Source organism: Vipera berus (assembly GCF_964194415.1).
Source record: "Vipera berus genome assembly, chromosome: 1".
Lineage (NCBI taxonomy): Eukaryota > Metazoa > Chordata > Lepidosauria > Squamata > Viperidae > Vipera > Vipera berus.
In genome coordinates this window covers 157,832,157-157,859,746 of record NC_138202.1, presented here as the reverse complement: position 1 = coordinate 157,859,746, position 27,590 = coordinate 157,832,157, and the positions used below count along the sequence as shown (strand labels likewise).

The 27,590-nt window shown below is 37.3% G+C and overlaps 1 protein-coding gene across 1 annotated transcript; it reads right to left on the bottom strand.

Annotated features, from left to right (window-relative positions):
• Nucleotides 1-1,505: 1,505 nt before the first annotated feature.
• PPIG (peptidylprolyl isomerase G) lies at nt 1,506-27,220 on the bottom strand. The gene is made up of 13 exons (XM_081313587.1): nt 27,051-27,220; nt 17,334-17,412; nt 17,114-17,188; nt 15,772-15,879; nt 14,985-15,029; nt 13,761-13,848; nt 9,552-9,581; nt 9,310-9,449; nt 8,713-8,917; nt 6,900-7,070; nt 5,127-5,208; nt 3,264-3,400; nt 1,506-2,780 (listed from the first exon to the last, which is right to left on the bottom strand). Exons 2-13 carry the CDS (start codon nt 17,392-17,394, stop codon nt 1,664-1,666), a joined length of 2,259 nt encoding a protein of 752 aa, XP_081169713.1. The 5' UTR covers nt 17,395-17,412; nt 27,051-27,220; the 3' UTR covers nt 1,506-1,663.
• Nucleotides 27,221-27,590: the final 370 nt, after the last annotated feature.

Genomic DNA, 27,590 nt, shown 5'->3' with positions numbered 1-27,590 from the left:
CAGTTCCTATAATGGCTCTGTATGCGGGTCCTAAATGAGAACAATCCTAAGTCCCCAGACAATTTCATGGCTGCCCTCCTGAAAAGGTCACAGGAGAAAGAACTTGACTGCTTAGTTGTCAGGTTCACAGTATCGCAAAAGGGTTTTTCTTGTCCATGTACATACATATACATATACATACATACATACATACATACATGCGTAAATTTTTTGGATTGCTAACAAAGAATTAAAGGGAGAGTTTGGGCACACACACACACCCCTATCTATCTTCATCCTATCTTTTTATGTATATCCAAACTAACATAGAAGTTGTTCTCATTTTTCTTCTTGTCACTAAATAAGTCTGCAAGGTAAAGGAACAAACTGAAATCTGCAGCACTGGTGTGGGAATGCAGTACATTTATTACAAACAAGGAAAAGTTATAGAGTGTTTTATTCCTGTGAAAATCTAAGTTTCTAATAGGTGTTGAAATCTGATGAATATATCTAACTTTTGTCATTTCTTCTTTAGTCTTTGTGGCACTTTTTTCTTATCTGTTAGGAAGCTTTAGAAAGCAAAATTAGCATATACAATACCTTACTTATTTCTCATCTAACAACAGAAATGTGAGATACATTACACGTATTTTAAATTTATATTAGAATGTCCTGGGACGCACCCGATGGTTCCTTTTTCCTGTCAAAAAGGGCTTCCACTCAAGCAACTGGAGGTGGGAGTAAAGGTTCAATTTTTGTCAATTCTCTTAACCGGCACAATTTTCTATGTTGTTCCAGAAAGCCCCTCTATCTGCAACAGCAGCTCTCCAAAGGGAATTTGTGTTGCTAGAAAAATGGGGTGCCTTTATATAAATAGGCTAACACTCAGGAAAGATTACAAAATTATGAAACAGATTTCCTCCTCATAAATTCAGTGAAGCCAGATTTTGTTTCTTTCTGAAAGAAGTTTTCTCCTTCAAACAAACTGCAAATTTAGTGAGGAAAAGATAGTCAAACAGCATATAAAATGCACTCTCTCTCACATTTCAGCATGACTTTTCTATAAATTCATTATCAGGACCATATAAAATCAGTTATTTCTGAAATAGTTGCTTTATGGAAAGTATTTCATTTAGAATAAATAACTGCTCCAAAAATCAAGTGATTAATCTTTTCCTGAAAGGGACAACAATGAAAAATAACAGCAAAGTAACAATCTGAGTAACATATTCAAACTGGAGAACATTTATTCTTCTTCACTTGAATGTTCTACTTTTATATATGCTGGTTTTGTTTATTAATTATAGTTGTGAAATGTTAATTTAATACTAACATGTTATTTCTTTAAGATGTAAAAAGAATTTGATTCAAAGATGTCTGTAATTTCAGACCAACCAACCAATTTGCAGCGTGCTTCTAAATTAAAGTTAAAATTAACATACAGTATGCTTCCATCAGGTAACATAGAAATAGGATACATAAACTATGAAATATTAAAACATAGCACACCGTATTACCCATAAAACTTGTTTTTCCATTTCAAGTTTATTAAAACTTTAGCAGTACAAATGATCCAGATTGTGGATTATCAAAAAACCAAACTGAAGTCCACATAAAAAAAAAAAATGTTCCCCAACATGTCTCTAGAACCTAGAAGCAGAGCGGAAACAGTAAGTTCATAAACTCATCCATGCCTATTATCTTCATCGGTTCCAGCACTTGATTCATGATCGGATTTTTTATCTTTGCCATGGGCACGATCTCTCTCCTGATATTTTGATTTTTGGTTGATCTCCTTTTCTCTTGAAGAACGAGATCTGTCCCTTTCCTTTTCCTTACTCCTCCGCGAGTATGACCTCTTCAATTCTCTGTCCTTGCTGCTTCTTCTTTTCTTTGAGTCAGGACTTCTCTCTTGATTTCTATAGGATTTTTTGCTTTTATTCGTCTCGGAGCTACTGCTGTCACGGCTTTTTGAACGCACCTTTTTTCCAGCCTCTTCCTTTTTGCGGGAACTTTTGTACTCTTGATCCCGATGCCTGTCTTTACTTCGACTTTCTTCCCTCTCAGAGCTATGGGATTCCTTCCGCCTTTTATATTCTTTCTCTCTGGACCTCTCCGGGGTGCCTCTTCTCTCTCTCTCCCTACTCCTTGATCTTCCTTTTCTTTTTACTTCCTTATCTCTATGTTTGGAATAATCTTTACTTCTGCTGCGGTCTCGTTCTTTACTTCTGGACCTGGCTCGTTTGCCTCTGTCCACACTTCTGCTTCGCTCTCTGGCCCTATTATTGGAACTATGTTTGTTTTTAGGCTGCTCACGTTCCCTGCTTTTTGAGTGTTCATGTTTTCCCCTGTCTTTACTTTTGGTATGATTCTGGCCATTACTTCTAGATCTTCCCCTTTTATTCTTCTCCCTGCTTTTGCTTCGTTCTCTGCTATGAAAGTCGTTATATTTTTCTTTGTCTTTTTCTCTGCTTCTTGATCGCGTTTTTTTATCTTCATGTTTACTGTATTTTGAGTCTCTTTCTTTACTTTTGGATACCTCTTTGCTTTTGCTCTGGCTTCTGGATCTAGCCTTTCTTTTGGCTTTGCTTTTGTTATGTTTGTCCTTATCTTCTTTCTCAGAATTCCTCTTTGTCCCTCTGTCTTTACTGCCGGATTTGGGATCTTTGGGCTGTGTTTCTTTCTCTCCTTTTCTATCTGGACTTTCAGAACCCTCCCTGTGGTCAGATATTTTTCTTTCTTTTCCTCTTCCTGGACTTTTTTGATCTGCAGCATCCTTCTTGTTTTCATTAATTTCACTCCTTCAAGACAAACAAGCAAACAAACAAACTTGAACATAAAGCTAGTGAAATAATCCCACACCATTATCTGAATTTACGTTACAAACTGCAGACACAGGGAGGTACATGATAGAGAGAAGTACCTCTATAATCAAAAATACAACATACTATTGGGGAACTCTACTATATGAGTCAAATGTGACACAACAGAATGAGGAGGTCTCTCAAAAATTTGTGGAACAATTTCCCATGAGGGGAAGAAGAAAGCACACGTACTTTCTTCTTTTAATTTCTCTATACCTGTTTTAATTTTCATTTAGCAGATTATTACTTTTTTTCTTCTTCTAACAAGATTCTAAATGAGCACAATAGGAAATGGAAAAAACAAATTATTATTTACAGGAGTTTCATTGCCGCACTGACTATTGAGTTACTTATTAAGTGAGATTAAAAATCAAATAAATAAACAGTACAGAAAAGGCTACAGCTTTGATTGCCTCTTACTTGTCTCCTTTTATCCATCTTTCTCCACTTGATACTCTCATCCTTTGAGCTCTCTGCATTTCCTGTCTCCAGTGTGGAGGAGTCTCACTGCGCCTAAAGCGATCCCTTGACCTGGATCTTGAAGGTGTCCGGTACCGCTTTGAATACAAGAGAAAAAATGAGCTAAAACAAGATGTGGATCCTAATTTGTATAGCAGATGTGATAGCTTTGATTGCAAATTACCCATTTAAAAACATAATAAAACCTCAATTTAATGGACCATTTGGGGATAAGAATTGTTTGTTGATTCAATGTTCAAGTGACATAAAGTGATACAATTGATACAGAAAATGTCAACTGATACTTATGCAAATAATATAAATGACATCAAATGTCCAAATTACCATGGAAACAATAAACTTTCTTGGTGAAGATGACATCTGATGTAAAATTTTATCAGTTGCACCTGAGGAATTGTGGTTTTACTGTATAAACGCTCATAGAATAAAATTAACTTAATTGTGCAGCTGAATTTTTAAACTGAAGCTCAATGCTCACTGAAAATAACACAGTAATATAACAATAGCAAAAATATAAAAAGAAAAATGTGTTGTCCAGGAGAATACAAAAATGTATTTTAAAAAATAAGGGGAGATACAAAATTTTAAAATAAATAGAGATCAAGTAGTGTAAGCAGTCTAATTAACACAATACTTAAATCTTTTGCTGCTGTATTAATTTTTCAAAGTGATTTCTCACACTTTTAAATACCCATCTTTCAGTTTTCCAGTGTCTTGTGATAATACCACTTCAAATCTATGTCATTTAACAAATTATATTTTCTTCTTTTTGAGTTAAAGTTACTTATCGTTCTCATTTGAAAGAAGCCAATTAATAAATTTACTTGTTAATTTTAACATTGTTTTTTCTAGAGCTTTGCCATACTTTGACCTCAGTTCTAAACATTTGATCCTTGAAACAAAAATATAAGACTTTAAAAATTCAGTTCCTTGCAAGCAAGGATTTATGGGAGATTTCCTTAGCAAATCTTTGTCCCACAAAGCTAGTGAACACTGATGAGTTTCAAGGAATCCTCTAAGCCACTACCCTAAGAAGCCTTGGCAGAAGGCAGTCCATTACTGGAGAAGAGAACAATTTAGCAATAAAACATGTGCATACCTGATGGTAAAGGAACCCTCATGAAGACTAATAAAACATGCATCCCAATTTAAAGTCAATATATTGACACAACCTCAGCTTGTTGTAGAAATCACTATATTCTAACCAACCTGCAAACATATATAGCTTACGGCCACAACTAAGCCCAAAATTTCTATTGCTAAATGAGACATTTGTCAAGTGAGTTTTAAAGCTGTTAAGTGGATCATTGCAGTTGTTAAGTTAGTGACACTGTTAAGTGAATCTAGCTTCCCTGTTGATTTTGCTTGTAAGAAGATAGCAAAAGGGGATCACAGAACCCCAGGACACTGCAACCATCAAAAATTTGTGTCAGTTCCCAAAATCTGAATTTTGATCACATGACCATGGGGATGCTGTAACTGTCGTAAGTATGAAAAGCAGTCATAACTCACTTTTTTCAGTGCTGTTGTAATTCATACAGTTATTAAAGTAACTGTTACAAGTTGAGGACTATCTACAGTGTATTGCTTTCTTTGTCTTGATATCTTAGCATGATACATAAATGCAAAATGCTGGTTTTGTTTGCTAAACTTACTGGCTTTGGCCTAATTAGATAGAGATAGATAAGACAGATAGAGACAGAAAGACAGGCAGGCAGGCATTTATGTATATGTCACACAACTAAATCACAGTTTATTAAAAGCCAAATATCAAAGAAATTAAACTGCAAAAAGCAAACATACCCTTGGTCCCCTTCCTTTTATTTTTCTTCCAGATCTTGTCACCAATAGCCTTCGATATGATGTTTGACAATTTGATAGATTACTAGAAATTAAGAAAAGAAAAAAATCATTGCTGTTTAACCATGATTTATTAAGTTTCTTCCATAATCACGTACTTCTGAAGCTCACAAGCTGCCAAGACTATACTAAACATTTTCTTCATAAAAAAATAATTCAAATATTCAGTGGTGAAGTGATAGTAATAGTAAATTCTAAGAGCCTTAGACCAGCAATGCCAAGGCAGTTTTCTTACATTACATAAAGAAGACTGCTGAACCTCATGGATATACAAAATTAGCTGAAAATAGTTAATAAATATTTAAATGATAAACATATTATTTATTCCTCCCTTGAAGAATGTTTATCAACACCAGGGAATAAATCCTACTGAAAGCAATGTGCTATCTTTTAAGTAATGTTGCTAAAATTGGTGCTGATAATTATTTTAATTGAAGGTTTAAAAGCTATTTTAGCAGTTTTGTGTTAATGGATATTTTTTAAATGTGTTTTATGGAAATTGTTTCATTTTTTAAACTGCATACATTTTTGAGAAAAATAGCTCAAAGATTTCCAAAAGAAACAAAAGTATGATCAATAGAACAGACATAATTATGCAGGAATACAAGTTCACATACAGTTTATACTGATCACAACTTTGAGGTTATTATGTCAGTCTCAAACACACACTAAACTTTACATTTCCCAAAGCTTAACTTCAACCAAGTTAATATTTTTTTTTCTATTCACCCCAGTTAAGATATAGTCTTAGCCAAAGTGGGCTGAATCTCACTGCAAAATCCCTAAGGACCAAATATTTTCATATGGCTTATTTTTTAAGTGGATCTGTTGATATCCTAGGAGATTAGCATATGAAAAATGTAAATGAGTTGCTGGTTTCCCATATAGAGTTATATTGCTCTATCCTGTTTGATCTGGCTTGACATTTTGGTAATTACATTGCTTTGGGTGGGGTGGACAAATGCAATATTCTGTGTACTGCACTAGTGAGTCAAGGGTCATTTGTCTCATTCTTCAATAAGAACAATCACCCTGATTGCTGTCAGATTTGGTGGATGTCTTTATGGGAATGTGCTCTGTTAACATGAAATGGCTTATCAGACAAGCGTCTACCATACCCTTTTGGTGATAACTATCAGGCTAACCGTAACGAAATTACTCAGTTGAACAGCCAAGTAGGGTGTGGATGTGCTAAGTATGAGCTGTTTGGTGGGTGTCTGCAGCCTCACCTTTCTAGAATTAGTCAGAATATTGTGGTATACATCAGAATATAACCACTGTGCTATGTGATCAGAATTACTGTTCTGTTTTCGTTAATCCTGGTTTATGCTTTTAGGCATATTAAGAGGTTACAGCCACTTTAATAAATAATGGAGAAAAGCAAGGGAAAACTTTCTCTAATTGTTAGGTGCACAAGTGTTGATCCCGAATGTTTCTTCTGTGATGGGGAAGAAACAATGAGGGGTACTCTACACCAAATAACTGGAAGTTGTTGCCTTTAGTACTGGCATTCGTGGTTACAAATTAGTAGATTAGTTGAGAATGGTTTCCATAACCATTTTATCTGCCTGATAATGTAATTATTTTCCCATTATATTATTCTGCCTTATGTTATGTTTCCACCATTTAGTTAGTAATTGTAATATGTTTACACATAGATCTTAGTATTTTAATATCATAGTATTGTGTCAGTAAACAATTTTAAAAACCCTTTACCTTTCCCTTTCTCTTTCTCTGTTCTTTGTCTCTTTTTCCTTTTCATCTACTTTGGGAGGACTTTTCCTCATCAGAAATCTGTTTTCTGGAACAGGAGGAATCTCTTCTGGACGGACTGTAGAAAGTGGCTGTTGCAATTCAGGATTTTCTGTTTCAGCTTCACTAGCTGAACTTAAATTTATAAAACAAAAGAAGACATTTATCTGTATTTTTAGAATAATGTTAAGTTTTCAGATGCCAAACATATTTCAAATTTACTATACTTTAGAAATTTGTGTGGGAAAGTTGCAAAACATTTAATATTTTAATCTGAACTGTGCTGGTTTTTCTTATGCCTTGCAAGTTCTAAATGCAGGGTTGAATATGAGGACCTGCTTTTTTGGTCTTTTTACTAGGATAGTAATTAAAAAAAATACTCCTGTTTATAAATTATTGAACAAGTATGTAAATCGACAGATTTAATCATGCCTATGGACGGTTTCTAAGCTGCTAACCTACAGAAAGTGTCCAGGTTGTGACCCTCCAGCTTATAAACAACCCCTTAGTTACGAACAAGCTGCCTGCAGCACTCAAAATGGCAATGAGATTGGATTTAAGATGGCAGGTGGCACTTCTCCCTGCTAACTGAAAAACCTTTGAAGCCTTGCAAGGACCTCCATGATCATGCATTAATATATTGCACAGCCTATTTTCAGGGGTTCCTGAAAGCCCTGCACAGCCCAAGACAGAATGCTGTCTGTCGTTGTGAGTCATGTCCCACTCCAGTTTTTCTCTAACTGACTGGCAGCAAGATCCAACTCAAACGGCAGACATTACTTTACCCCCATGAACTCAAGCATCACTAAAGCAGCACAATGCCTATGTGAGCATCACAAAGTAAAGCAAGTATTTTTTAATATACAGCTAGTCCTCAACTTACGACCACAACTGACCCCAAAATTTCTGTTGCCAAATGAGACATCAGTTAAGTGAATTTTGCCCATTTTTACAACCACATTTGCCAAAGTTGTTAAGTGAATCGCAGCAGTTGATAAGTTAGTATCCCAGTTGTTAAATGAATCTGACTTCCCCACTGACTTTGTCAGGAGGTTACAAACGGTGATCACGTGACCTTGGGACACAGCAATGGTCATAAGCATGAACCAGTTGCCAAGCATCTGAATTTTGATCACATCACGACATGCAGCACGATGCTGCAACGGTGCTAAGTGTGAAAAATGGTCATAAGTCACTTGTTTCAGTGCTGTTGTAACTTTGAACAGTCATTAAATGAACTGTTGCAAGTTGAGGACTACCTGTATGGCACTGCCTGTTTCAAGAAGTTCCTGAAAACATTCCATGGATTCAGCTGTTCCTCAGCTCATGGAAGAATGCCATTCACATTTTTGACTTGCGTTGGGCTTCTGTTTTTCTCTTATTACACAGTAAGACAAACACGTGACTAAATAGCTTGTTCCAGTTTACATACAAATGGATTTAAAGGAAGACTTAGGAACAGAATTTGTTATTGACCTGGGGACTTGCTGTATTACAAAACCGCTGGGTTGACCTCCTAGCAACAGAAGCATTGTTCTCCAAGTATCTCAGATTTCATCCAAAAATATATTTAAAACCATTATGATTTTAGATACATAAGAACTCTATTTGATAAAAAACATATAAAAAGATTTATTTTACAAACAAACTGTAATTGACAATGGAAAATGTATCTTTAATTCCTTCAAATTATTCTATGTTACATTTGTTGCAATAATAGTGCAGGAAGGAATTTTTTTTAATGCTTTCATAGAAATCTTCCCTCTTCTCTATTTACCTCTTTTTGCTTTTTTTCCTCTTTTTCTTTTCTTTCTTATGTTTCTTAGAGGTTTTTTTGTGTTTCTTTTTCTTTTTCTTTGTTTTTTCTTCAGCAGCACTGTCAGATTCAGTTGACGAATCAGAAGACGTTTTTGAATCACTTGAACTTTCTGAATCACTAGATGAAGAAGACGACTTGTGTCTTTTCTTCTCTTCCTTCTTGACTTTAAATGAAACCAACAGAAAAGCATTTACCGCCTAAGCTTAAAAATACTCTTTTCCTATCTTTCCAGTTTAATTTCCAAATATTAAAGCAAATAAATTATTTCCTAATCATGATTTTTCATATATGAAAATGCTAAATATTATTGTTTAACTGCAATTACACTTGTGACTGTACCATGTTCAAGTAGAAATATATTGTTATACCCCCAAAGTCTAAAGATGCTTAATAAACAATTTTAACAATGATGCTCTTAAAGCATTAAAATAAGCCAAATAATTAATTTCTACCAAAGGTGACTGGAAAACAAAAGATTAAAGCTGATTTTTTTTCCTTTGCTGTATTGGCAATCTGGAACGGCAGACTATTATTAAAAAGGTATTTTAATCTTACCTTTGGATTTTGGAATTAGTTCTCCACAACTCAATATTCGCACTTCTGCATACGGTTTACTAGATGCATCTGTCTTCTGATTTTCTATTTCTCTTACAACTTCTTGCCCCGAAATTACTTGTCCAAAAACAACATGATACCTAAATGAGCAAAGCATAATTTTAATAAATGACTGACATATCTATCTCATTGAAGAATTCAACAGAATTTTCCAATTACAAGTAAAAGACAAAAATACGTACCCATCAAGATGAGGGGTAGGCTTAGTTGTTCTTTAGATGACACCAGAGGCAAGAATTTAATAAAAAAAGGATAATATTAGTATCGAGTTGACAGCGTGCAAGCACAAATTTGGTATGACAAAAGTGAGAAATTTGAACAAAATATTAAATATTGAACAGTCAATACATTAAAATTTATATAAAGTTCTGCTTATTAGTGTAACTGTACCTAAAATTCAAAAAATATGTTTAAAAATATATTCTACAGTCTAGTTTTGAGTGAGATAGTATACTTTGACAGCACTATACTATATAATGGCATGAATATTCAGAATTCTTCTGAATAGGAACAATTTCCTTCAATTAAAATATCTGATACTATAAAACGGGCTTAACTAGAACATTTCTTCCAGGCATCCAATTCCTATGTAAGGAACACTTTTAATAACCTGAGCCATCATTTCTGTAAAACAGTTTAGACTCAGGTTCTTTTGTCAACCAGGCCATAGTTACTTCTTGTTAATTAAAGATGTTATGTTATTCAGTTTCAGTAGTACAACAATTACTGAAACATTTGGCCTTATACTAATTTATTCATTCCACAAATCTCTCTAAACTTCTATACCACTGAGCAAATAGTGTACATTCATTTTTGAAGAGGCAGCTTATGCTTAATATAAAATTGAAAATAAAGAAGCAAAGACAAAGATTTTGAAGACACTACAACCATCAATATATTACTCAACGAATAATTTCAATTAATTGCAACTGATAAACATGTAGCCATTGAATTCACAGTGGAACTTATTAAAGATTTAATATTTAAAAAACTAATGTATTTTTATTTGTTCTCAAAGTTCAGTTATTCATTCCCTCGGATGATTCCCTTCCTCTTCCTGAGCACACTAAAGACTTATCAAGGAGTCATTCCCATTCACCTGTCAAACTTCTGCCTATATATACTGTGAGAAGCAGGGGACACAGATGTGTCCTTTATTTCATAATGAATAGAATTGTAAAAATAGCATCTTCTGTTATGTCTGGAATATTCAACAATATTGCTTGTAAATAAATGTTAACTTGCTCTGACAATCAAAGTATACATACATAAGCATTATCCACTTTCAGCCCATATCACTATTTAGTCCTTAAAAAGCTCACAATTATTACACATTAAATGATTTTTTTAATGTAGGCATTAAGTTGCAACTATTTAGCTCTTACATTGTTAGAACACTCTACATACAGCTCTCTTTTTGAAATATAAGACTATAATAGCTGTCCCAATTTCAGAGGAGATTTTGATTCTGACTTATTTGGCTATTTGTAATTCTATTTATTATTTCCACTTAGGACAGAACAAAACAGATAGATGCACCATTTACCTCTGAGTGAATTTAACTCAGTATACAGATATGGTGCTTTGTAAGTAGCAGGAGAAACATAGTAAAGAAACTGAAGTAGTACAAAAAAGTGAGGAAAAGTTTATTATTACCTATATTTCCACACTAGTAACAACTGACTTGATTTATGGCACTTTGCATTATGTAGTGAACTTTCATGGGTTTTATATGGAATATGTTTTAATGATTATATGGAAGAGAAACTGTATTGGGGAACTGAGATTTCATGGAAGACAAGGCCTACTAATATACTAATTACTTCTGACTTTTCTCTCCCTCAGAATTATAATAGTTTTATGTTTTGATCTCTTTGTGATGTTAAATGCCAGGTTGGTTAATATTCTCACTCTCATCTCTAGATGTGTTTTGGTGAGAATTTTGTCCTGCCATATGTAATCAAGACTTGGATTGTGAAGGATTAATCTCTTCAGCGTTGCTTTTCTGTTCAGCACCCTAGCAGATTATAAAGTGTTCTTATAGACTAGGTTCTTCAATCTGGTACCTCTATCATTCCAAAAGTAGAGGAACCAGAGCTATCTGAAAATTATGGAGGTTATAAAAATTTGAGGATATAAAGTTCAGGAAGTTAGTATCTATTTTTCAGGCTCAACGCACTGTCATAAATGAGTTTAGTTTAGACAAGATGGAGTATATGTAGCACATTATTTTCTCACAAGGTATTGACAGTCAAATTGTTTTAGAAAAAATGTACCCCTCTTAAGAGATCAAAACTGGGGAATGCTTTGTTTATTCAGATTATTGTCAGAGCTTTAATAATTTGCTATGGCGTGAAATGTGTTTTACAAGTTTAGATTAGTAAGTTAATTAGGATTCAACTGGGATAGAAATACGGTGCATTCATCAGCCCATATTCTGTACCCTTTCATTTTAGACTGATCGATGGATGTACATGATGCCTTCACTGGCTCTTGGGCCCAATGCCAATGCTGTCCCTGTATAAAGCAGTACAGACTGCTTACAGACTAGAGAGAAAAAGAGCGTCTTTTCTAATATATTTCACCTGGAAATATTATCCCAAGCCATGGTATTACTATTTAAGTTTTCCCTCACTTCGTCTGTTCAACATACGCCATCAAAACGGACCCTGGAAATATCATTCAGCTTCCCATGACAGACAGCAGGAGGTATACTCTGGCACAAGCTATGTATCTTACGCAGCTTCACATCCCAAATCAGGAAAAGTGCTTTTGCTTTAGCCCAATGTAATGCTCTTCCCTCAGCGCTTCTGGCTGGAAGGTACAAAACAATCCCACACTCATTATGAACATGTCCTTGAGACTCAGTACATATAGAAACTATTGAACATGTTCTCTTGTATATCCACTTAAAATACAGAATCTTGAAATCCTCCAATTGCCACACTTCTGACTAGTCAATTGGACACAATAACCAATAGTAAGCAATGTCTACTTTCTGACATCAACCCTGAAGTAACATGCAAGGCTGCCGAGTTTTGCATGGTAGCATGTAAAATTAGACAAAGGATAATTAAGAGTAATTGAACCTGCCAGAGTAGGGATAGTCAGAAGTGGATGAGGCTCAGCATTAGCTTTTGGGTATACATTCCATGTCAGCTATTGCACTACATTATATTTTTCTCAGCCACAACAGGGTTTCTGTAAGAGAAGCTTACAATTGTTATACTTACAAATAGACAGGTATACAGGTAGTCCTTGACTTACAACTAATTGCTTAGCTTGAAATTACGACAGCTAATTACAACCCAAGCCTGAAGTTCTGATGGCCATGTTCTTCCATAGTTACTGCATTTGGCAACTGGCCCCTATTTATAATTGTTTGCAGTGTCCCTCCCGATTTATGACATTTTTTCCAAAAGAAGGTATTTATTTCTGGTTTTCAGAAAAAAATGCCCCATAGCAAACAATGGCTTCACTAAATCACCATGGCATTTGCTTAACCACCATAGTGTTCACTTTACGATTGCTTCATGACTGCCAGAAAGTGGTTGTAAAATCAGTCACGTGGTGACCTACTTTAGCACCATCACAACCTACAACTTGTAATTGGCAGGATCCATTAAGATCCCAAGTCAAGGACTATGTCTGTTATACGGTATGTGTATGTTTGTATTTTATACTGTTATTTCAAGTTTATATTATCCAGATTGCTAATTTTATTTTCTTCTTGTTATATACATATAGCCTGTGCAAGCCTTTTAGTATATTTGATTTGACTGTTGGTACTTTTCTTAACTATCCTGGCCTTGTCAATTTAATATTGGTTATTTTAAATATTTGAATACCAATTCTCTTGCGCTGATTAATGATTGCAATAAGCTTTCTATCAAACCATTCTCATCTTTTACTATGGCACGTTGAGTTCTTACTCAGGAGCAAGACCTTTACTAGTAGATTCCCCTCCTCCAATTATAGCAAATGTTCAATAGAGAAGTCCATCTATAAGTTCCTCTACATTTAGACTTTTAAGAAATATTTTTATTGTTATATTGTCCTTTTTTAAACTGTTCTTATATTTATTCTAATTGTGGTTTTAATTTTATGTACTTGGAATTTTTTGGAATTTTGTGATGGTAGTTGTTTTTGCTGAGTTTTGATGTACAATACTTTTTTTGTAATAATTTCTATTTTTTTTTATAATTGTATTTCTGTTTATCTTGTAAATTAGTCTTAGATAGATCTCCCATAATTCTTAGAAATAGATAAATAAAAGCATTCTCTGTGCTAAAGGTATTGATACTTTGTAAACAGAAAGTCATTCCAACAATTCAAAGTTCTTACAATCATAAGGAGCTCCATCCAAATGATGGAGCTAGCATGATACTTACATAAAAAACTGTGAACCATTTGTATCTTTCCCTCTGTTGGCCATTGAAAGGAGAAATTCTTTGTTGTGCTTTACAGCAAAGCTTTCATCTAGAGAAAGCGTTTGAATTACTTCAAAAATCCAAGTTATTACCTTGCAGTGGCATTTTTTTTGCATTTTAAATTAGGATTGTCAAGCTGCATAAATTTTATCATTGCAGTGCCAAACAGTATTCAAATAGATAAAACTAAAGACAGAAATGTATACTAATAATTCTCAGTTTATTGGACAAAAATATAAATATTATTCAATTAATATTGTTGAATTGCATATATAATGAATGAATGCAAAAATACAACTATCTAGCAATCCATTGATCTGTCAAACAAGAACAATTTGTAAGTGACTCATTATCCAAAAAGACAGACATATTTTTTGGAAAAAAAACTTTATTATATTTTGCTACCTACATTTATAAGTGTGCCAAAATAATATGTTGTATTGCTAGATAAAAAAAATACCTGATGAGCAGTCCTCTGTTTTAGAAAAGGTAATTTGGAAATTTGAAATAAAAATAAATTTCAATTACTTATACAACAGACTTTGTTTATAAGATATTTGTGTCATAAAAGCATCTTATCTAACTTCCAGTTACAGCCTTTTAATACCATCAGCTCACATTTCTAGGAGCATGAAAAGAACTCAGATTGATTAGTCAGAATTAACATTTAGCCATCTTGGAATTTTTACAGAGAAAGACCGAAACCAGATCCATTTATTGGTCTACTTGGTCCAACTGCCAAACTAGCATTCATTTTCTGCCAAAAAAAATATCTGTTTGTTAAAGACATGTCAAATGACTGGAATGATGTTCTATCGTTTTCCCTCTCTGCTCAGACATGAGCAAGGAGGGCTGGTTTGTTAGCAACCAATGAAATGGTTAAGCTGGGCTTGGCAAAGGGAAGTTAAATGGAGACAAGATGCAAGGCTGCCACACACTTCAGGAAGAAAGGACTTCCCACCTTAAGAGAAGTAGAAAAAGAGATGGGTTGGTATGCCACTGATCGCGAGATCACTTGAGGCCAGACTTTTTAAAAGCTCTAAAATAACTCTACAGTTTATGATCCTCATTATGAACCTCAAAATAAATTAGTTATTTTGTAGATCCATCAAATATGTTGTTCCTAATATGTTCACAACACAGCGGTGGAGTTGTAAGCTAACCTGAGAAAAAAATAGTTCTTACCTTCAAAAAAGCCTCCATAAATTGATTCTCCTCCTCTCCCATTTCCTTGTATGAAAAAACAACAACATACATCTAAGAAAAGATCCTGCAAGCATCCAATAGAAGATAATATAGATAGTTCAGGGTTGAACTGTGGAATCCTTAGTGTTCTCTGAGCTTGGTTGTTTGTTTGCTGACATTTCAATACCTGAATTGGGTAACATCATCAGTGCTAGTGAGTATGGGGTTTGCTCCCTGTTTCTGTACAGTAACTTGCCCTGCCACTGTTGCGGAAATGTGGTTTTCTCCTTGGTAGTTCTTTGATTAAAGTATAATTTTCTGCCAGATTGTTTGTCTGGTGTCAATCCCTGCTTATCTAGGTATTGGATGTTGGAACTGACACCAAAGACCCCACAAACTTTAAAATATTTGTATTCAAACTGAATATTTTTATAGAAGATATTGTTATGGAAGAAGTAACAGAAAACAAGTCTGTTATTTTACTATCCATCTAGGTAATTTAAAGTGGACATTAATGAAACAGAATGAGAGAGTTCTAGTTTTTCTTATATTTTTACAAATGAATTCAGATTTTTTTAAGAAGGAAAAAATGGCAATATTTTAGTAACTTCTTTAGCAAAGCACTCTGCTTGAAACTATCATAGAAATTCATTCCTAAATTTTGGCAAGAGACTATTATTCCGAGTTTCTTTCCACAAAAAATAGACATCAAAATTATTTAAATACTGTAACATTTATTTATATTTGAACAATTACAGGTAATAATTTGGAACAAGTAATGACATACCTTCACTGAAGTCACCACCTTGGATCATGAAATCTTTCACAACTCTATGAAATAAACAACTTTTGTAGTGAAGTGGTTTCTGGGTTGATTTTCCAGTACCTTTTTCACCTACAAAGAAGAAATAGTTTAATACACATTAAATATTAGTGACACAATCTCACACAATGAAATACAAGTCAAATTGTAAATCAGCTTTTGGTGATTTTTAAAACTCTAAATACTAAGCCATTAAAAAAAGGTCACACAGTACTAATAGTAGTAAAAAAGAAGCAAATAAAACATTTCTACATAATAGGCAAAATCCACAGAACTGTACCCATTTGTTAATTCATACAGCTAGTCCTCACTTAACAATTGCAATTGGTTCCAATGAAATGGTCACTAAGCAAACAACATGATATAGACAAAAAAAAGAAAAGGGGCCTTTCAAGATTACTGAATACTGCCATCTCATTTAGACAGTTTCCTTGTGCAGAAATGCCAGTGTTATTCTCATTCTGGCATGTACTGTTGTCAGGTGCAGAAATTTGAACCTAAATGTATGCGTGGGTTGGACAATAATTTTTAGTACCATTTATTCCCACTGTATTTATAAACAGTTGCTATCTGAGGCAGTTGCAAACAAGGATTGCTTATATAATAAAGTGGTTTGAAACTTCAGTTAACTTCTCAATTGTAAGACTCTACTATTCAAGGATAGGTTTGCATGCATTTTGTTTTGGATAAAGGCAACCTTGTGTACAGTGCTAAGGAAATAGGAGAAAAAAGCTATAGTTGTTTTTCCCCCTGTATATCTCAGTGCACACTTGAATGAAAGAATTTAACCTGCACTTAGGTCACCCTCGAGTTATAACCATTTGTTCAGCAACGTGTGAGCAAAGGGAAGGAGATATTATGGTAAGATATGGACAAGTGTCTTCTGTAAGAACCTAAATGAAAGTCAGAATTAACAAAATTCCTCTGAGCTCCAATACGACAGTGGAGAATTATTTTTTTTTCAGAGTTGGAATCATCCAGGTTTCCCTATCTTTCTGACTATAGGAAGAAACACTTAGAATTCTCTGAAAACTTTAACTATGTGGTTCCACATTTCAGTGCAATCCCAAGAGCAGAGCCATCGTGACCATAAATTACTAAGATGTAAGACATTTAACAGATAGTCATTATTTTATATGTATGAATTAATAAATACTTCAAAATAGATCGTAAACTTACCAAACTTAAGATAAATGTGTAATATTGCTATAGTTTTATGCACCTTTTGACATTATACTTAAGAACAATTAAATCAGCATTAGCTTTTCATAGCAAATTATGTAAATAAGGAAAAATATCTACAAACCTGTACAAAGGCAGCGAAAGTTCTCACATGTTTTTGGGCAAACATCTGAAAATAATTCAAAGACAACTCTTCCAGCTAAAATTAAGAAAAAAAACAACATTACATTTATATTCACTAACTTTAAGAAGGCGAGCTTGCATGCATGAAAATAAATATAAACCACTTATTCTAAATCGGTTTACCTATGCGTAACATTTAACATTGAAACCAGCAGTCTTACCAGGGGTGTTATTGATGGCTATGTCAAAAAAACAACGAGGTCTTTGGGTTTTCACTCCCATGGCTTCAGAATATTATATCTGAAATAGAAATGCAAATCATAAAGAAATTTGATTATAGCATACTACTTGATTTATTTATTGAATTTATTGGCTGTCTATCTTATCACAGGGTAACTGTAGAGTTACTAATAACAATGATAGGTAAGATATTACAAGGCTTTATTATTTCATGCAGAGAAAAATATATAGGCAATAATATTGCACCAAAAATATTGTGGCTGAATTATTTTTATGGGTTCTAAAAAGAACGCAATACTACATATTTATATTTAGGAATGACCACATTGGAGCAGTCCAAACTGTGTTAACAATCAACTTCCAATTCCTTATGTGATTGTCCCTCTAACATTGGAGGGGGGGGGGAAAGCAAAACAGTGATATGCTAACCAGTGAACACATTACTGTATGACCTTTTCCTTCCACCTCTCCTTTACCACATTTACCATTCTCTTACAACTTATTTCAGGTATACCACAAGGTGATAAAGCAGTAACCAAATGACTGGTTGAAAAAACTATTCAACAATGCAAAGTAATTTTCTATAAAATATTTTATTTTAAAAAAGTATTGATCCTGCCCCATTTCAACAAATCTGAAAATATCACATCAGTGATATTTCTGTAAGTGGCCGCCCCTGGGAAAGGGCAGCCACTGAGGCACTTGATCAAGTTGTACCCTTGCGGCCCCTGACCCGGTGCAGATCCCATCGAGCTCCATGGTTTACCGCAGAGCTCCGGGAGATGAAGCGTCGGAGACGGGGCCTAGAGAGCTGTTTTAGGTCCAGCCGATCCGAATCCGACTGGTTGCGACTAAGAACCCATATTAGGTCTTATCTCGCAGCGATGAGGGTGGCGAGGTGCAATTACTTCTCTGCCCTCATCGCGTCCGCAGATAATTGCCCGGCCGCCCTGTTCAGGGTGACCCGCTCCCTCCTTAATCAGGAGGTGAGGGAGGAACCCTTGCAGGGTCGTGCCGAGGAGTTTGGTCAACATCTGTTGGATAAAATTGCTCGGATTCAGACCGGTCTGGACTCCAACTGGGCAGAGTCCGACGATCAGGACACGGGCGGTCTTGTCGATGTTATCTGGGAGGAGTTTGATTCTGTGACCCCTGAGGAAGTGGACAGGATTATGGGGAGGTTGAGCTCCACATGTTTATTGGACCCGTGCCCTTCTTGGCTGGTCTATGCAGCTCGGGAGGGGACACGAGGCTGGTTCCAGGCGGTTATATCGGCTTCTCTGAGTGAGGGTAATTTCCCCACCGTCTTGAAGGAGGCGGTGGTGAGACCTCTCCTCAAGAAGCCCGCCCTGGACCCAGCTGTATTGAACAACTTTGGTCCGGTCTCCAACCTTCGCTTTCTTGCGAAGGTTGTTGAGAGTGTGGTGGCGCATCAGCTGCCCCTGGTCCTGGATGAAGCGGATTATCTAGACCCGTCCCAATCGGGTTTCAGGCCCGGGTACAGCACGGAGACGGCATTGGTCGCTCTGGTGAATGATCTCTGGAGGGCCCGGGACAGGGGATATTCCTCTGTCCTAGTCCTATTAGACCTCTCGGTGGCTTTCGATACCATCGACCATGGCGTCTCAGGGGATTGGGAGGCACAGTTCTTCGGTGGTTCTCCTCCTATCTCCTGGGACGCTCGCAGTCGGTGTTGGCAGGGGGGCAGAGGTCGTCCCCAAGGACTCTCGTTTGTGGAGTTCCTCAGGGGTCGGTCCTCTCGCCTCTTCTGTTTAACATCTATATGAAACCGCTGGGTGAGATCATTCGTGGTTTTGGAGTTGGGTATCATCAGTACGCCGATGATACCCAACTTTTTATTTCGACCCCAAACCACCCCAGTGATGCCCTCGACGTGATGTCCCATTGCCTGGAGGCGGTTCGGGTCTGGATGGGGAGGAACAGACTTCAGCTCAACCCTGACAAGACTGAGTGGCTGTGCATTTCGGCATCCCGGGACATTCAAAATATTCCATCTCTTTCTATGGGGGGTGAGCTTTTACCCCCCGTAGATAGGGCTCGCAACTTGGGAGTCCTCCTAGATTCACAGCTGACTTTGGAAGACCATATAGTGGCCGTGACTAGGGGGGCTTTCGCCCAGGTTCGCCTGGTGCGCCAGTTGCGGCCCTATCTAGACCGGGATGCCCTGTGTACGGTCACTCATGCGCTCGTGACCTCTCGTCTGGACTACTGCAATGCTCTTTACATGGGGCTTCCCTTGAAGACCACTCGGAGGCTCCAACTGGTACAGAATGCGGCCGCGAGAGTTGTCTTGGGAGTTTCCCGGTACTCCCATGTTACACCTTTGCTCCGTGAGCTGCATTGGTTACCAGTTGTCTTCCGGGTGAGGTTCAAGGTTCTAGTTATGGTCTTCAAGTCCCTACATGGCATGGGTCCGGAGTACCTTGGGGACCACCTGCTGCCGGCGTCAACTTTCCTCCGCCCTGTGCGTTCCCACAGAGAGGGCCTCCTCAGGGTGCCTCCGGTCAGAGAATGTCGGCTGGCGGCCCCCAGGGGGAGGGCCTTCTCTGTGGGTGCTCCGGCTTTATGGAACCAGCTGCCGGTCGAGCTCCGGACGGCACCGGACCTTCGCTCCTTCCGACGCGGTCTGAAGACCCACTTATTCGAACAAGCTGGCCTGGCCTGATGGGGGGATTTTAGGGTTCTTAATGGGTTTTTATACTGTATTGTTTTACTGGACGATTATTTAATTCTTTTTTTAATTTTTGTATTTGCTATTTATATGTGCCCTGTTCACCGCCCTGAGTCCCTCGGGAGAAGGGCGGTATATAAATTTAATAAATAATAATAATAATAATAATAATAATAATAATAATAATAATAATAATAATAATAATAATAATAACAACCACCACCAAGTCATTCTGCTTTATTTATTACAATATTAATTTATATGGATGCAATTCTGGTTTGGATTTGCAGTGAGGGATGGTTAACATTAAATAAATGTAGAGAAGGGAATATATGGAAATAATGTTACATCAACCTTCTCTTACAAAGGAACAAAGTAAATTATTTTTTTGACAATTATGAATCCAGAAAAGGCAAATCTTTTAGGATCTGATAGTTGAAAGGTGATTTCTCCAGCATCATAATATAAATCACAGCATCTTCCTATTTCATCTATCCCTGTGTTCACACTAGTGTATAGCCTTCCTTAAATACTGAAAAATAGATGAATCTGCTTAATATTTAATGTTCCTTCTACTTGGTATTATTTCATATATGACAGGACAAACACTGATGAAGCATCATTATATGCCAAAACATGGAGAATTAGCAAAGTTCCAGGTTAAAGCTACAAACAGGAAAATAAATAATGGCTGAATGTTAATTTCACTTCTTTCATAATATAAAACTAGTATTTGATAAGCATGTTTACCAGTTTATTGAAAGCAAATTATAAATTACAGCAGCCGTAATCTATTAAAACATATTTATTTCACTGAAAATTTAAGCCTATAAATTGGAAATTCCCTAATTTTTTTCTGCAGGTTAAAATTAGTGTGTTTTAAATCAGTATTATTTATTCTAATTTTATCAAAAATTCCAGAGTTCTCTAGATCATGATACACTATTTATGTGAAGAAAAAAAAAATCAAAGAATTAAGTATAGCACTCCACACTGCTTTCCCTTTTGAACTTCCAAATACCCCACATTTTCAACTATTTATCTTAAACAAGAGAGCCAAAACCTATATATTTGATTACTTACTCCCATGTAATTCCCAATGCCTTATATAATTGTAAACACATGAAACAGCAATGGATACAGGCAGTCAACTTACAATTATTCACTTAGTGGCTGTTCAAATTTTCAACTACTGAAAATAGTGACTTATGACCATTTTTCACATGTATGACTGTTGCAGTATCCCCATGGTCATGTAATCAAATTTTGGGTACTTGGTAACTGGCATGCATTTATGACAGCTGCAGTGTCCCGGGATCATGTGATTCACCATTTGTAACCTTTCCAGCTGGCTTCTGACAAGCCAACAGGGAAGCCAGATTTGCTTTACAACTGCATAATTCATTTAACAACTTCTGCAATTTGCTTAACAATTGTGGCAAGAATGGTTGTAAAATGGGACATAATTCACTTAACCTGTCTTGCTTAGCAATGGAAATTTTGGGATCGGTTGTGATATATGTCGAGAGCTACCTGCATTTGCTTTCTTTCTCATTTATTGTTCATATTTATAGTCATCCTTTCTCATATAAATGATCATTGGCAGCTAACAGGCAAATAAAACAAACATAACAAAAAAGAGTAATATTATAATGCTATTTGAAAATGAGAAAAAAATATGAAAGCATATAAAAACCATCACAGAAGACATAAAACCACCAAGGCAATTACTCCGGTCACAGTACCAGCACCACCACATTCCTGGGTCCCCATGCCCAGGGTCTTCAGGGCCGTGTGAGGGTCCATCTGATCTGGGGGAGGGGGAATCATGTTCCGTAGGGCAGATGCCACAAGGAAGGCTCTCTTCCTGGGTCCTGCCAGACAACACTATAGCCGATGGGACATGCAATATGCCCCTCTTCCTAGATTGGATGGGGTAGGTAGAGGTAATTGTGGAGAGGCAGTCTGTCAAGTAACCTGATCCCAAGTCTTTCTTACATATAAGCCAAACTAGACCATTTTTGAAGGTTAGGATATAATTGTTTATTTGTACAAATTCTCCTAATACTTTATTTATTTATTTATTTATTTGATTTGTATACCGCCCTTCTCCCTAAAGACTCAGGGCGGTGAACAGTGACATAAATAACAGAATGCACAAATAGTTATCTTAAAACAATAATTAAAACAGAACCCGTCAGACCAGACCGGATTGCTTAAACAGATATGTTTTTAGGTCGCGTCGGAAGGAGCGAAGGTCGGGAGCCATCCGGAGCTCAACCGGTAAACGGTTCCATAGGTCAGGCGCGCTCACAGAGAACGCCCTCCCTCTGGGAGCTACCAGACGGCATTCTCCGAACGGCGGCACCCTTAGGAGGCCCTCTCTGTGGGAGCGCACTGGACGGAGGGACGTTGACGCTGGCAGCAGGTGATTCCTAAGGTAGTCCGGACCCATGCCATGTAGGGCTTTGAAAACCATTACCAGCACCTTGAATCTTACCCGGAGGACAACTGGGAGCCAATGCAGTTCACGGAGTAGAGGTCTAACATGGGAGTATCGGGAGACTCCCAACACAACTCTCGCGGCTGCATTCTGTACCAGTTGGAGCCTCCGAGTGGTCCTCAAGGGCAGCCCCATGTAAAGAGCATTGCAGTAGTCTAAATGAGAGGTCACGAGTGCATGAGTAACCGTACGTAGGGCATCTCGGTCTAGATAGGGCCGTAATTGGCGAACCAGGCGAACCTGGGCAAAGGCTCCCCTAGTCACAGCTGTTATGTGGTCTTCCAAGGAAAGCTGTGAATCTAAGAGGACTCCCAAGTTGCGAGCCCTATCTGTGGGGGGTAATAACTTACCCCCTATAGAAAGAGATGGAATGTTCTTAGTAAAGAGGTAAGCTTTAAAATTCAGGATCCATCTCACACACACACACACCCTTTTTTGTTAAATTCAGTATCTATGACCAGCTTTCATTGGATAACAGCAGCTCTGCTAGATCGCACAGAAAATCCGTCTAGTCTGGTGTCTTGTTTCTTATAGCAATTGACTAGAAGCTTGATTAAACAAAGTAGAAACGAAGGAAGGCTGAGAGGGATCTTTTTTTAATGTTAAGAGGCACAGTATGCAAATTATGGCTTGAATTTGGGGAGCACATGTACATTTAATATTCTGAAAGTTTCACCGCCCCAAATGATTTGAGACCTTGTTAGCATAATATGTTATTTTACATGCATTTAATAAACCAGTACTCTTTGAGAAGCCAAATAAAAATAAGTGGTCTGCTTTTTTGACAGAACTCCTTCCTCTGTCATTAGGGCAAAGCAGGTCATTAATTTCTTGGATGGCCAAAATGATGCTACTCACTCTTGTGCATAATGTTTGTGTTTCAGTTTAGGCAACATACAGTAAATAACTTTAATTTTTTATATGTTTTTTTACAAAAAGTTTGAAATTTACAAAAAAAGGTTTTTTTTCTAGTAGTCAGGGGTGGATTGATAAAAAAAACCACCAACATTTAGCCTGGAGTGGATTGATTAAAAAAAAAAACATTTAGTGTGGTTTAAATATTCTCTTCAAAAACACAAGATACCCTATTTTTAAGAACATTTGTTAAAATATTTTAAATACAACAGGGGCAACATAATTTTATGACTTCTATATTCACATACTATATTTAAACCAAAAAAGTAAAATATTAAGTTCTAAATGCTCTAGCTTGAGAGTTTCAAACTCATAGAACATAGGCCAAATGTGGCCCTTCAAATAATTTTCTGCAGCTGGCAACAGTATTTTAAAAATGTGAAATCTACACCAAAAGGCAGCAATGCTTCCTGATTACTTTAATGGGTATTAACAAGTAAAGTGAGAGAGCAACCAAGATCAACAATCTGTTACCCTCCTATGCATACACTGAATGTAGCATCTCATATTGCTTTGGGTCCTTGGTGAGCTGGCGTCTTCTGGTTTTCTCCCTCATATTTATTTATCTGTCCAACTAATTTATGCTTGCCAGGCGACAGGCAAAGATGTACAAGGCAATGGCATTTACTGGGTTCATTGCAACTGCTGATGCCCGCAGCTCCAAGCTAAGAAGAAAGTGTGACCTGACACAAAACCTGGGACCGACAGGCAGAGGGGTGTTTCAACTCCTAGCTTTGCATCAAAACATTAGCCAGGGCTGTAGCCTACTCCTCATTACTTACCTGCTTTTACTAGCAACCTCTTACCACCATGTCTACTTCAGGTTTAATTCAGGTGGCTTGCTATGCCAACCTTGGTACTTCCTGTCTGGGAGCCTCAGGTGGACAAAAGGCTTTGCATGGGGAGACAGTGACAGGACCCATGAAACCCAGTGCAGTGATGACTCAAGCCCAGCTGTTAGGAAGTACCCTATCTGAGGTTTCAATGATCCCATTTTATAATGGGGTTGCTGGGGTCCTTTGTGCAAAACTAGCTATCCACCACGTATCAAATTCCACTGGCAACAACAATCCAAACTGTCATTGCATTGCTACCACTATGGCTAAAGTAGCTGTACAGCACATAAGTAGAGTACTGCAATCTCTCAACTGTTTTTGTTTCTCTTTTCTGAATCATTTCTATTATAACATTTTAATTAAGGAGCAATGGGATGCTTATACATTATCCTAAATATGGCTGGTTATTTCATAAATATATTTACTGTATGATGTATTTATTGAGTCTCATGTTTCATTTTATTGTTGCCAAATTTAAAGTTTGTTTTAGGCTTTCCTAAATAACTTAGTATCACAAATTTAACTACCAAACCCAAAGCAATGGAATTGAAATAAATCACTTCCAGTACAGCTTGCAATACAGTGGTACCTAAGACTATCCAAAAGAAAAAAGAAAAAAATTCTTGGATCCAGAATGACAGATGTATAGAATAATCCATTATGAAATGATAAACTTTCAATAAACATATCTTTAATTACAGAGATCTTGAATTCTTTCTATTACATAAACCTTTTGGGCAAAGCAAATTCCCATACTGATATTACTAATTTAAAGGAGGATGCACATCAGTTTTTAAATGTCTTATGAAAACAACTGTATCAACTAACAAATATTAAACCAATTCCTTAAAAACAGATTAAAATAACAACTACAATAACCACTGTAACAAATGTTGGATATTTTTCCTGATTTCTTCAAAAAACAAATGTTTGACCGGGCACCAAACCTTACTTGCAATCAAACACAAAATTAAAATGTTGAACACGGTGTACTGTCACTACTAGATTACCTTCATGATTCATCCTTGATGAATTGAATTGTGTCACAAAGAATTAAAATGAGATTTATCAAATACAGATCACAAATAATTCTTCTCAAATTTGTTGAGACTTTTAAGATAACTTGTTGCACTTGACATGTCTTTTAAATAATGCAGAAACATTTTCCTTCAATTTAAATGAAGATGTATACCGGTATTCAAATATTAATGTTAAAAATAGGAAACTTAGGAATTGACAAAAATATAATCAAACTGTCTTATTTGAAGCAAAGTCAAAATTTTGACCAATCCTTCTGCAAAATACATCCAATAATGAGAGGCAGTTAGTTGCAGTGGTTTAGATGCTGGCTTAGAAACCAGGGGACTGTGAACTCTAGTTCCACCTTAGGTATGAAAGATGGCTGGGTGATTGGGCCAGTCACCCTCAGTCCAATCCAATTCACAGGTTTGTTGTTGTGGAGAAAATAGAAGGGGAAAGAGTATTATGTATGTTCGCCATCTTCTTATAAAGTAATAAAGATAAAATAAAAATCCAACAAATAATGTTGCATCCATAACCAAATCTGTAGTTTTATTAAATCTGCCTTCCCACACCTTCTACTGAATATATTTGTTCTCATGTTTAAGAAAAGGAAAACTGAGGGAGAGATCAAGAGCCAAATTTTGCTTCTCCTTAGGAAAACCAAAGCAAAATTAAATTCGTGCCCTTTGTAAATTCCTGAAGATACAAATCGTTATAACTGAAAAGCATAAAATTGTACTACTTTGTCATCTCCTTATCTCTCAGAATACACGATGTCTTTAAATATGATTTGTACATTTTATTAAAAAAATCATTGCTTATGTTTTTTTTAGAATTTCAAAACTAAAGTATTGCAAGGACAAGCAATATGTGAAGATCTATTTTTCAAACAAAGTGCTGATTTTGGAATGTATGATAACTAATAGATGGCAAGTTCCTGTAGAGTATGGGAAGATCAATACAAAAGGAATAACAACACGGAGGTGGAGTATTTAAGAGCGATCCCACTTGGTCTAAAACTGATTCAATTAGTTCCTCCCCTCTTTTCATTGTGTCTGTTAATGTCACCACTCGCTACTTTTTTGGCCTTTTTCATCTTTTACTTCGGATACTATTCGGAGCAATTGTCCCATTACCTTTCTTCTCTTTTTCACCAAGTTTTTTTTTACGACGAAAAGGACTAGTTTCTTTCATTAAAAAAGCCGCTTAAATCAGCCTAGAATCTTTCCCCACAAACTGGAGGAAAAGGGGAGGGGGGAAGTAGCTTTAATTTTGTTGCTTGGGAAGAACAGCAGGTTCTTCTCCCCCACTCTTGCACAAGTTGCCCGAAACAAACCCTACAAATCGCTATTAAAACCCGAGGAAACCCCCCCTCTCCCACCCATCGAAGGCCCTGTGTTGTCCCTCAGCCACTCAACGCGAAACTGCTTCTCCTCCTCCTCCCCCCCCTCGACCTGTGGAGTGGGCGACGCTTCTCTCAGCGAGGCCTTCAGGATCAGCCTCTGACTCTGAATGAGAAAAGGCCTCTTCCCCGTTCACCCCACCCCCCGAGTCAGCGTGAGGCAGATTCAAACTGGAAGAGAAGCGAGCGAGCCCTCCTCTTCCTCCCTTCTCTCCCGCCCGCTCGGCTCTAAGACGGGGGGGGGCGTCTTCTCCCTCAGGCCACCCTGGAAATTTGCCTCCGGCCCTTCTGCGGACCCGCTTCGCCGGGGCTCCTCTGGCCACTCACCAGCCCCTCTCGTGAGGCCCTCCAACCTCCCTCCGGCCGCGCTCCTCACCACCTCGCCTCCGCCGCCATGTTAGGATCTGGTGCAGACGGACTGCGTCAGTGGAGGAGGGGACGAAGCGGGAAACCCGGAGCGGCTGGAGGCTGGCGCGGGCAAAGGAGGGGAGCCCGGGCGCGCGCGCGCTCGTGTGTGCACGCGTGTGTGTGTGTGTGTGTGTGTCGACGCGCTGGAGAGTCAGAACCTCTGGCGACAAAGTCGCTCAGCCTGGCGCTTCAGGCAAGGCGGGCAAAAGGGTTTTCAAGATCCCCGCTCCGCAGCTGGGCCTTTTTTTTTTGCCGCCCTCTTGGGAACGCTGGCTCTGCTCTGCCTTTGGCGGGCTCCGGGCCTGGCCTCTCCTCTGTCTTGGAATCGGCGGCCAAGAAAACGAAGGGATGCCCTAAGCTGGCGTTTCTGTTTCCGCGATTAAGTCAACATGTTTCCTATATCAATTAAGAGAAGCGTTTCAAGCCGCCCAGCCCTATTACAACGTAGCATCAGCAACA

Excerpts from the sequence above, each read along its gene's own strand:
- PPIG (XM_081313587.1), bottom strand. The coding sequence starts at position 17,394 with ATGGGAGTGAAAACCCAAAGACCTCGTTGTTTTTTTGACATAGCCATC. Across the intron at positions 15,880-17,113 it reads CTTTCGCTGCCTTTGTACAG|GTGAAAAAGGTACTGGAAAA; the intron begins GTTTGTAGATAT and ends TCTTCTTTGTAG. Across the intron at positions 3,401-5,126 it reads TAAAAGGAAGGGGACCAAGG|CGGTACCGGACACCTTCAAG; the intron begins GTATGTTTGCTT and ends TTGTATTCAAAG.